The sequence below is a fragment of the Cervus canadensis genome, chromosome 4 (genome assembly GCF_019320065.1).
Source record: "Cervus canadensis isolate Bull #8, Minnesota chromosome 4, ASM1932006v1, whole genome shotgun sequence".
Lineage (NCBI taxonomy): Eukaryota > Metazoa > Chordata > Mammalia > Artiodactyla > Cervidae > Cervus > Cervus canadensis.
In genome coordinates, this window is record NC_057389.1 from 99,539,894 (window position 1) to 99,552,172 (window position 12,279).

The window sequence follows — 12,279 nt, forward strand, 5'->3', positions numbered from 1 at the left end:
TAGTGCTTCTCCTCTAGAGAAGCTCTAAATCCCTTCATGGTGACATCCTCATGACTAACAAAAACCTTTTGTAAATTGAGTGTTTCATGGCATTGTACTCCCCCTTCACCAAAACCTTATATATTGACTTTCCCCCACTGCCACTTTGGAGCAGTCTCTCAGAACTAACTGAGATGCTGCCCCCTGGGCTGCAGTCCTCATTTTGCCCCAAACAAAACTAAACTCGCAACTCTCAAGTTATACACCTTTTTTTTAAGTCAACAACTGATTCATGTTGATATATGACAAAAAACTAACACAATATTGTAAAGCAATTATCCTTCAATTAAAAATAAATTTACTAAATTCCATATATATGCATTAGTAGGTGGGAGGCGGGGATCAGGATGGGGAACACATGTAAATCCATGGCTGATTCATGTCAATGTATGGCAAAGACCACTACAATATTGTAAAGTAATTAGCCTCCAACTAATAAAAATAAATGAAAAAATAATAATAATAAAAAATAAATTTACTTACTTAAAAAAAAAAGAGTTCCCAGGGGGCTAAAGGGTCAGAAAAAGATATGGACTCTGCTCTGGGTATAATGATAATGCTTTTAATGACGCTTCAGAAACAGTCACACATCTTTACTGCCTGCAGTGCTATTAGCTTTTGGCTGCTGTCCAACTTAGCTGGGAAGAGATGGAATGGAAATAGTTCAAAGGGAAACATTACAGACATTTTTCCCCCATCTTATTGAGGTTCCATAGTTTCTCTTGGATCAATCATTTTCAGTTTGTTCTGGGCCTTGGATAACTGCCAGAGTTTTGAAATGGTTGGATTTAGTTGTTTTGCTTGCATTTTGGTTGTTTTAGTAGGAGTTCAAGTTTACCAAGGTCTTCAGTCTTCTGTTCAGGAATTCATTCTCCCAGAACATACAAGTTTAACCACACCATGCTGCTAAAGCTGATGTTTATCTGTATCAACTGAGCTCTCTCCAGGAATCCTTGAACACTTCAGTTTTTTCATGCTAATGCAATGAAGTGTTCTTCATTCTTCTCAGCAGCTACTATATTTTCCTGTAATGTCCCACCATATTTTCTGTTGTTCTAGAATGTCTCACTCTGTCTTGTACCATAATGTAAGATGAAGAGTGATTTCTATCACTGTCTGTCTGTAAAACCTTGAGCAATAGACTTAAGTTCTCTATGTGTCAGCTTCTAATCAGTTACTGGATAAGAGAACTTCTGCTTTTCACTGTTGTTAAAATTAAATTGAATAACTCGATAAGAAAAGACAAATAACCCAATTTAACAATGGACACAACCTTTGGGAGTTGGGAGAGGAGAAAGTCCTAGGACCTCATAAGAAACTCCCCTGCCAAGTCATGACTCTCCACCCACATTTGCCATACAAACTATCCCAGGATGGATTCACTCTCCAGGCTCATAGTGGGAACAGCTTCTCTCTCAAGACTTGACAGTGCTGGAACCTGAGATAAACTAACCCAGCAGTCTCTATGGACATGCTCATTTTTAAAAATTTATTTATTTTAAATGAAACAAAGATTAATATTTTTAATGATACAAGGCACAATTCACAAAGACAGTAGACATCATAAACCATTACACACCTTACCAACAAAGAAACAAAGACACATAAAGCAAAAATCAGAAGAAATATAAGGAAAAAGAAAAAATATATAATTATAGTGAGACATATTAATATTTCTCTGAGAATGTTTTATCAATTGCAGAAAAAATAATATAGGAGCATCTTGAATGATGTCTTAATAATTTAAATAAAATAGATTCATATTTAATTCATTTATATTAATCATATGCTACACACATATATTTAAAACTTTGAATCTTATACGTTGTTCTTAGATGGCCATAGAACATTTAGGAAAACTGGCAAGAAGATAAACATTACTAAATTTCAAAAAGTAAAATTCTTTTTTGTGTGTGTGACTCAGTTATACATGTACACATATAATATTTTTGAAATTATTTTCCATTATAGGTCATTATACAAGATATTGACTACAGTTCCCTGTACTATACAGTAAACCTTTGTTGCTTGTTGCCTTCCATTTTTTTAATTAGAAATCTAGCTTTCTATTCATACTAAGTCAAGCAAGTGGAATCAAAATGTCATAAATTTTTTAGTTGGGCAAAAATTAATGTTTTTGAAAATATATGTTACACATATCATTTATATATATGTATACAAAAGCTTTTGTACTACACTTGATAAGGGCTTGAGAAAGAATGTCAAAAACAAAAAAGAAGAGATGAACAAATTGGAAAACATAAACTAAATGAAATGGGAACTGTGAATATGAAATAGAAAGAGTGAAACAAACTAGATAAAAGTAAAAGATCCTGATATAGTCCAATTGTTTTTTAATATGGCTGCTCATTAGAAATATATTTGGAGCTCTGGCCAAAAAAAAAATAAAAAATTCAATACCTGGGCATTTGTATTTTCCAAATATTCCAAGATAATTCTGATATACATATGGACTTTAAAAAGTGATTACAGATTTTTCTAATAAACGCTAGTTTTGGTGATACAGAATTCTATAATTGTTCTGTTGACCAATCATGATACAATAATATTAAGTAATAGTTCAGTTCAGTCGCTCAGTCATGACTGACTCTGTGACCCCATGGACTGCACAATGCCAGGCTTCCTGTCCATCATCAACTCCTGGAACTTCCTCAAATTCATGTCCACTGAGTCAGTGATACCATTCAACTGTCTCATCCTCTGTTGTCCCCTTCTCTTCCTGCCTTCAATCTTTCCCAGCATCAGGGTCTTTTCCAATGAGTCTGTTCTTCACATCAGGTGGCCAAAGTATTGGAGTTTCAGCTTCAGCATCAGTCCTTCCAATGAATATTCAGGACTGATTTCCTTTAGGATGGGCTGGTTGGATCTCCTTGCAGTCCAAAGGACTCTCAAGAGTCTTCTCCAACACCACAATACAAAAGCATCAGTTCTTTGGTGCTCAGCTTTCTTTATGGTCCAACTCTCACATCTATACATGACTACTGGAAAAAGCATAACTTTGACTAGAGGGACCTTTGTTGGAATAGTAATGTCTCTGCTTTTTAATATTCAGTCTAGGTTGGTCATAGCTTTTCTTCCAAGGAGCAAGTGTCTTTTAATTTCATGGGTGCAATCACATTCTGCAGTGATTTTGGAACCCTAGAAAATAAAGTCTGTCACAGTATCCATTGTTTTCCCACCTATTTCCAGTGAAGTGCTGGGACCAGATGCCATGATCTTAGTTTTTGAATGTTGAGTTTTAAGTCAGCTTTTCTCTCTCCTCTTTCCCTTTCATCAAGAGGCTCTTTAGTTCCCCTTTGCTTTCTGTCGTAAGGGTGGTGTCACCTGCATATCTGAGGCTATTGATACTTTTCCCTGCAGTCTTGAATCCAACTTGTGCTTCATCCAGTCTGGCATTTCACTAGATGTACTCTGCATATAAGTTAAATAAGCAAGATGACAATATACAGCCTTGAAATACTCCTTTCCCAATTTGGAACCAGTCAGTTGTACCATGTCTGGTTCTAACTGTTGCTTCTTGACCTGTATACAGATTTCTCAGGAAGCGGGTAAGGTGGTCTGATACTCCCCTCTCTTTAAGAATTTTCCACAGTTTGTGTTGATCCACACAGTCAAAGGCTTTATCATAGTTAATGAAACAGAAGTAGATCTTTTTCTGGAATTCTTTTGCTTTTTCTATGATCCAACAGGTGTTGGCAATTTAATAGTTACAGAATCACAGAAGTAATAGATGATCATCAGTTTTCACAATCGATAGCCAGACAAAAAATAAAAGATGATTACAACTGCAAACCATAATGGAAACATGATTAATCTAACAATATAAAATAATTACATACAATTTTGGGGGGTCAAGCAGAGTGATGTGGTAAGTGGAAGTGTATACCTGGACATGTTTTCATCTGCTCAGCCAGTATCTGTCTTTTGGTTGGTGCATTTAATCCATTTACATTTAAGATAATTATCGATATGTATGATCCTATTACCATTTTTGTAATTGTTTTGGGTGCATTTTCTCTAGGTAGGGCTTCTCCTTCTGTTTTTCCTGCCTAAAGAAGTTCCTTTACCATTTGTTGTATAGTTGGTTTGGTGGTGCTGAATTCTCTTAACTTTGGTTGTCTGGAAAGCATTTGACTTCATCATATCTGAAGAAGAGTCTTGCTGGGTAGAGTATTCGTGGTTATAGTTTCTTCTCTTTCATCACTCTAAATACCTCATGCCACTTCCTTCTGGCTAGTAGAGGTTCTGTGGAGAAATCAGCTGATAGCCTGATGGGAGTTCCCTTGTATGTTATTTGCTGTTTTTCCCTTGTTGCTTTTCATATTTTATCTCGGTCTTGAATTTTTGCCAATTTGATTCCCATGTGTGTCAGTGTGTTCCTCCTTGGGTTTATCCTGCCTGGAACTCAATGTACTTCTTAGACTTGGTTGACTGTTTCCTTTCCCTTGTTAGGGAAGTTTTCAGCTATTATCTTTTCAAATATTTTCTCAGGTCGTTTATCTCTCTCTTCTCCTTCTGGGACCCCTATAATGCGAATGTTCATGCGTTTAATGTCCCAGAGGTCTCTTAGGCTGCCTGCATTTCTTTTCATTCTTTCTTCTATATTCTGTTCTGTGGCGGTGATTTCTACCGTTCTGTCCTCCAGGTCATTTATTTGTGCTTCTGCCTCAGTTACTCTGTTATGGATTCCTTCTAGGGTCTTATTCATCTCTGCTTCTTTGTTCTTTAGTTCTTGTAGATCTTTGGTAAACATTTCTTGTATCTTCTCAATCTCTGCCTCCATTCTTTTCCTGAGATCCTGAATCATATTCACTATCATTATTCTGAACACTTTTTGTGGAATGTTGCCTACATCCACATCATTTAGCTGTTTTTTCTGGGGGTTTATCTTGTCCCTTCATCTGGGATGTAACTTTCTGCTTTTTCATGCTGATTAACTTTCTGTAGTGTGGTTTTGCTTTAGTTACTGTGGGATTTTGTTTCTTCTTGCTTCTTCTGTCTGTCCTCTGATGGAGGAGGATAAGAGGCTTGTGTAAGCTTCCTGGTGGGAGGGACTGGTGGTGGGAAAACCTGGGTCATGCTCTGGTGGGCAGGGCCTTACTCAATCAAGCTTTAATCTAATTATCTGCTGATGGACAGGGTTGCACTTCCTCTCTGGTAGTTTTTTGGCCGAGGTGACCCAACCCTCAGGTCTATGGGTTATATGGTCAGGTTAAGCTCCAAGAGGGTTTACACCAAAGGAGACATTTCCAGACAGCCGATGACAGTCCCCTCTGCCCCTGTGATGAGCCCCTGCTGACCCACACCTCTACAAGATATCTTCCAACACTAGCAGGTAGTTTTGGTTCAGTTTCCTGTGGAGTCACTGCTCTTTTCCTTTGAGTCTTGGTGTATGCAAGGTTTTGTTTGTGCCCACCAAGAGTAGAGTCCCTGTTTCCCCCAGTTCTGTGGAAGTCTTATAATCAAACCCCACTAACTTTCCCCGGTAAGAGTCCCTGAGGATTCCCAGTTCCTTTGTTGGGCCCCCAGGCTAGAAGCCTGACGTGCAGTTCCAAGCCTTCACAATGGTGGGAGAACTTCTTTGGTATTATAGTTCTCCAGTTTATGGTTTACCCTGCCGGTGGGTATGGGATTTGATTTTATTGTGATTGTACCCCTCCTACCATCTCCTGCAGTTTCTTCTTTGTCTTTGGGCATGGAGTATCTTTCTTTGGTAGATTTCAGAGTCCTCCTGTCTGTGGTTGTTCAACAGTTACTTGTGATTTTGGTGCTTTTGCAGGAGGAGATGAGCAAAATCTTATACTCCTCCATCTTGAATCAGAAGCCCTGGGCATGCTCACTTTCACTTGTAGGTCTCTTTTTGGTTGTGACTCACAAAGGCCAAGTCCACTTTGGGTTTGATTCCAGGTCTGTCTCTTCAATTTTTCTGCCTGTTTGCTAGTTATGACCCTCTCCTCAATCTGGTTAAGTATTCATGTCAAGTATTGTTCTTCTGAAAACAGAATTTCTGTCTCTAATACTAAGTTCAACAGTGATTCCTTGCCTGCTTGCTTAGTCACTAAGATGTGTCCAGTTCTTTGCAACCCCATGGACTGTAGCCTGCCAGGCTCCTCTGTCCACGGATTTCCCAGGCAAAAATACTGGAATGGGTTGCATACCCAGGGAATCTTCCTGACCCTGGGTCAAACCTGACTTGCTTGCATCTCTTGCATTGGAAACCAGATTCTTTACCACTCACCACCATTCCCCAAAAACAGAAACTAGTTTTGAATAAAGATTTCTCCAAAGATAAGTAAATGACAATAAGTGCATGAAAAGGTGTTCAACATCATTAGTCATTAGGAAATACAAATCAAAACCCACAAAAGGACATGTCATTTCATACTCATCCACTTAAATGCTTAAAGGAACTAAAGACTGACAATTAAAAAATGAAAAGTTATGGAAAAATTAGAACCCTCATACGTTGCTTGTTGAAATGAAATTAGTGTAACCACTTGTAGAAAACAGTTTCTCAAAAGTTTTGATATGTAGGTGACCCAGCAATTCCACTCTTAGGTATATATCCCAAACATATAAAAAGACATATCCACACAAAAAATTACATCAATGTTCATTGCAGCATGATTCAGAATACCCAAAACCTGAGAATGACATAAATGTCCATCAACTGATGAAGGTATACCAAAATGTAGTATAGCCACATAATAGAATATTATTCAGCTATGAAGAAAGACTAAAAATGAATTTTCAGCCATAAAACCATGTTGCAACATGAATGAACCTTGAAAACATTAAGTGAAAGAATCTAGTCACAGAAAACCACATACTATATGATTCCATTTATGTGAGTATCCTGAACAGGCAGATCCATAGTAACAGAAAGTTGGTTAATGGTACCCTGAGGCTAGGATCAAGGTTGGGACGCATGGAAGTGGGAATGAGGATTTCCTCATGCTAATGTGAATGCAGTTTCTTTTTAAGGAGTTGAAAGTGTTCTGAAGTCAGACTGTGGTGATGGCTGCACATCTCTGTGACTATCCAGAGATCACTGAACTGTACAGTTTTAATGGATACATTTCATTGGATGTGAAATCATATCTCAATAAAACCGTATTTTAAAAAAAAAAGCAGTGGATGAGTTTTACAGCAGATAAAAAATTAAATTGAATAATGCAAGAAAGGCTCTTAAAACTATGTTAGGTTCAGAGGACTCTCAAAAACTAACACATATACAGATGCCCCTGCTTCAACCCTGTTTATCTCAGGAACATCTACTCATTGGTCTTGTTTCTACTAAAACATGGTTTCTTTGGGAATCTTCCTTAACGTTTCTACTTCCTTAGACCCAAAACTGAGCATTACATTCAAAGATACATTGTCATAACCTCCATTTTTTATCATTAAATTGTGTATTTAAAAAATAAAATTGTGTATCTCCTGCCAATATGGGATTTAAGAACATGTATAGTCTCTTCACCACTGTACTGTCAGAGACAATCACAGAACCTGTCAAAAAAGAGACACTCAATACTTATTGAGTAATGAGTGAATTATATAATTATTATAGATCCCTAAGGATAAATGTATTTTTTTAATTTTTTAAGGGAGTCACTTTTTAAATATCTGATTTTAGTTGGAGGATAATTGCTTTGCAGTGTCCTGTTTGTTTCTGCCATACAACAATGTGAATCATCCATAAATATGCATATATTTCCCCCTCTTGGTACTCCCTCCCACCCACCCCCATCCCACGCCTCTAGGTTGTCACAGGTCTGACACAAGGTTGAGCTCCCTGTGTTATGCAACAACTTCCCACTAACTATTTTACACTTGGTAATGTATATGTTTCAATGCTGCTCTCTTGATGCATCCCACATTCTCCCCTCATTGTGTCCACAAGTCTGTTCTCTATGTCTGTGTCTCTATTTCCAATCTACAGATAAATTCACCAGTACCATTTTTATAGATTCCATATATATGCACTAATATGCAATACAAATTCATTTTAAAATTAATTTTCATCAGAATATAGTTGATTTACAATGTTGTGTTAGTTTTTCCTTTAAAACAAAGTAAATCAATTATCCATATACATATATTCAGTCCCTTTTCAGATTCTTTTTGCATATAGGTCATTACAAAATATTGAGTACAGTTCCCTGAGCTCTATAGTAGGTCCTTATTAGTTACCTGTTTCAAATATAGTAGCGTGTATATGTCAATCCCAGTCACCCAATTTATCCCCCCTTTCCCCCTTGGTAACAATAAGCTTGTTTTCTACATCCGTGACTTTATTTCTGTTTTGTAAATTGGCTCATTTACACACTTTTTTTTAAGATACTGCATATAAGCAGTATCATATGATATTTTTCTTTCTCTATCTGACTTACTTCACTCAGTATGACAATCTCTAGGTCCATCCATGTCACTGCAGATGGCATTATTTTGTTCTTTCTGACTAATGTTCCATTGTAAATATGTACCACATCTTCTTGACCACAAATGCATTTTTTATTCTCTTCCTTCCCAGCTGCTGGCTCCACTCAGAAAAGGGATTTAAATGGGGTTTCCTTGGACCAGTCTGTGCCATCTTCTCTGTGAGTGATGACATCAAAGCATCGTTAATACTCAGCTAAGCATCATTTAAAGAGGAGAACTAAAAGTGGGGGGCATGGGTTGGTGACAGAGGTGACAAGAACAGGTGTGTTCCTGGGTTATCATGGGTTTGGTTGCATTTTCTAAGACCATTCTTAAAATTTAACACACTAATACGGTTTAAAATAGAAACTACCTAAGTGCGGAAATGATGTTGGACAGGCTGGACAATGGACTGAAATTTTATGCAATAACTCTTTTCTGGTTTCCTGAAGGTCAATTTAGCTTTCTTTCTGATGACCCTTTGGATTTTGAAAAGCAAACTTTGTTCCCTCAGCAGTGAGGTGTCCACCCTCCAGAACATGAGGTGAGATGGAGAAGAGACTGACAACTCTGCAGATGTGTGGTCACAAGAGTGAAGGCATGTGCCTGAACAGTTCCTTGTGTCCATCCTCAGGTTTTTCTAAGGAAACCCAGAGTAAAATGGATGGAGGTGTCCTAAGGCAGCAAGTTCAGACCCAGTGGTGTTTTCTGTTCATCTCTAATTCCAGTTTGTGAACTTGTGACTCCCATAGCAACATTCTCTGGACTTTGTCAGCAGTCTTATGACAAATGTGCAGGGAACAATTATGTTCCCATGAAGCACTTAGAGGAATCTGTGACCACTTCCACAGTCTACTACACTTTCACACCCCATATTTCAAGCTCATTCTCACCTCTCTCCCACTCCTCTTCCTGGTAAAAATCCCAGTGAACATTAAATCTTCTAGGAGGTTTAGGCAGCCCTTTGTTCCAGAAAATCTTGTGCATATATGATGCTCTTTCTTTTGCATTTCTACCATTATCTTTTCCAAATTACACATCTTACTGTTTTGTTGTTTCAGTCATTTGAGTAGATCATGAGCTTTATGAAACTAGAAATCTCACCTTTGTGATATTTAATGCCCAGGACACAACACAGAGCCTGATGCATGGTACTTCCTCAGGAACATTGGTTGAATGAAATTAGATATCTCTACGGAGGATCATAAAGCTTTTGCAACCTATGAACTGTCACTTCCCTTTCCATCCAAATCAAAATGTCATTCTAGACCTCAGTGGCATTTCTATTGTGGAGCATCATTGACAGCAAAGAATGAAACCAATCACAACCCAGTCTGAGAAGTCATTAGCAACAGGGAAAGGAAGGAGCATCCACGGGTGATGATGAGCGTGGCTCTGGTTGTATCAAGAACTTACTTTCTCCTTCTACCAGGATGCTGACATTTAAAGCCACAGCTCAGCTCTTCATCTTGGGATGCACGTGGTGTCTGGGAATCCTGCAGGTGGGACCGGCTGCCCACGTCATGTCCTATCTCTTCACCATCATCAACAGCCTGCAGGGTGTCTTCATCTTCCTGGTGCACTGCCTCCTCAGCCAGCAGGTACCACTGTCTTGACTCCCTCTCAGGACTCATCCCATCCTCACTCCTCTCAGGTGAGCTGACTCAGAGCATGCTTTGCAGGTCCGTGAGCAATACAGGAACTGGTTGAAAAGGATCAAGAAAACCAAAGCCGAATCTGAGAAGTACACGCTCTCCAGCAGGATCATGTCTGATGGCTGCAAACACAGTGAGGTAAGATCATGAACTGCCCCCAGAGCACGTCACTAACCAATTCATTGATCAGCACATGCCTAGCACACTGGACAACTGCGTATGAGCTGTTGATGTCTTAGGATGGCTTACCCTTTGTTTACTGTTTGACTCATTCTCAAGTGGCATTGGTGGTGAAGAATCCGCCTGTCAATGAGGAGATGCCAGATACATGGATTTGAACCCTGGGTCAGGAAGATCCCCTACGTAGAAAATGTCAATGAACTCCAATATTCTTGCCTGGAAAACTCCATGGACAAAGGAGCCTGGCAGGTACAGACCATTGGGCTGCACACAATCGGACACCACTGAGCATGTGTGCATACACACACACACACACACACATACTCACACTAACCACTAGCAGTGGTCTCAGTTTGTTTACAAAATGTATTTCACGTGTATTCCTTAGGGAACTGTGCCCATCTTGACTCCTATCAGTATTCTTATTGGACACTTACTACGTGCCATGAATGGTTAACTAAATAAGCAACTAGCAATGATCTGAAATGGTGAGGCTCATTTTATTCAGAGTCACATGATCCTACCATTTTGTTGTACACCTGTCTCTACATAATACTCAGCAGCACCCCTCAAAAATGCAGGAAATGGGGGGAGAGTGTGTACTTATCTGTGCACCAAAGAGAAAGGTGTCAGCTGGAGTTTTAGACTGTCTTAACCGGACCGCCTGATATTTGGGCACTCTCTGCGCTGTGCCGCGCTGCGCTCAGCTGCTTCAGTCCTGTCTGACTCCGTGCTGTCCTTGGACTGTAGCACGCCAGGCTCCTCTGTCCATGGGATTCTCCAGCAAGAATACTGGAGTGGGTTGCCATGCACTCCTCCAGGGGATCTTCCCGACCCAGGGATCGAATGCAGGTCTCCTGCACTGTAGGCAGATTCTTTACCCCTGAGACACTGGGGAAGCCCCTTGGTACCCTCTACCCACCACAAAACTGAAAAAGATAAGCAGTAGTGACAGTGATGGCAGTGATGACCAAGAAACAACACTTACTGGTTTAGACCTACAAACTTATTTTTCTTATATTTTCTGACCTCTTCCATCTTCTATTTAATGCCTTCAATCTTCCATCTCACTGAAAGGAAACTACTATATGCCTGGAAGCCCTTCTGCATTTCTCACATTACCTGTCCCCCCAACCTCCATAAGGACTGATTCCACCACTGAATCTTCTACCACTTCTCCCTTTCTCAACAAATGTTCTCAGCACTTATTTCACAAAGAAAATCAACATTGTCCTGATGATACTTTGTGAACTCTACACCATAACAAATATCAGCGTGCATCCTCTTGTATCATTGAGACAATGATCCTTCTCCTCTCTGAAGACAATTATTCCACCTATGCTTTGAATCCCATTATCAGTGCTTATCAATTTTCCTTACATTCTTTTTCACACATATTCTCTCATTCTCTCTTCCACTTACCCTTCTTCCCTCACTCTTTCCTCTCATTTTCAACAGTATTTTCCCCATAGCCATGGATACATGTTTGGTTCTCTTCTGTCTTACAAACATGTACTATTTGGCCATCTTCTAGCTACCAGCCAAGAGTTGACATTTCTGTCTTTATTTCCCTGCCTTAAACTCATGCCTTCAGCCCATGCAAATTATAGATTCTTTCCCCTGTATTTCACCAAAACAAGTATCTCTTAGGTTTACAATGATCTCCATCTCCCAGAAAGTCTCAGAATTTCTGATCATTCTCCACTGTTTTCTCATAAAACACTTCATCCTTATCCTCACTAGATTATACTTATACATTCCTCTTTGTCTTTCTTCTGTTCTCTCTTGCTATTCTCTCTTTGTCTCCTTTGTAGTTCCCTACAAGGGATTGGTTCCAGAACAACTTTAATTCCTGTTTTATTCTTTTCTCCTAGACAACAACATTTATTCCTTAGATTCAGTCACAATAGCTGCAAATGATGGCCATTAGTTTCTTTATCTCTGACTTCTCCTCTGAAATCTA

General features: G+C 39.1%; 1 protein-coding gene across 1 annotated transcript in view; it reads left to right on the top strand.

The window, feature by feature from the left end:
• ADGRE2 (adhesion G protein-coupled receptor E2) overlaps window positions 1-12,279 on the top strand; it is a 75,017-nt gene that overhangs the window by 51,852 nt on the left and 10,886 nt on the right. The window contains exons 14-17 of the mRNA XM_043467103.1: window positions 8,594-8,660; window positions 8,934-9,025; window positions 9,914-10,082; window positions 10,164-10,274. Of these exons, the coding sequence (XP_043323038.1) occupies window positions 8,594-8,660; window positions 8,934-9,025; window positions 9,914-10,082; window positions 10,164-10,274 (439 nt within the window). The remainder of the gene's footprint in view (window positions 1-8,593; window positions 8,661-8,933; window positions 9,026-9,913; window positions 10,083-10,163; window positions 10,275-12,279) is intronic.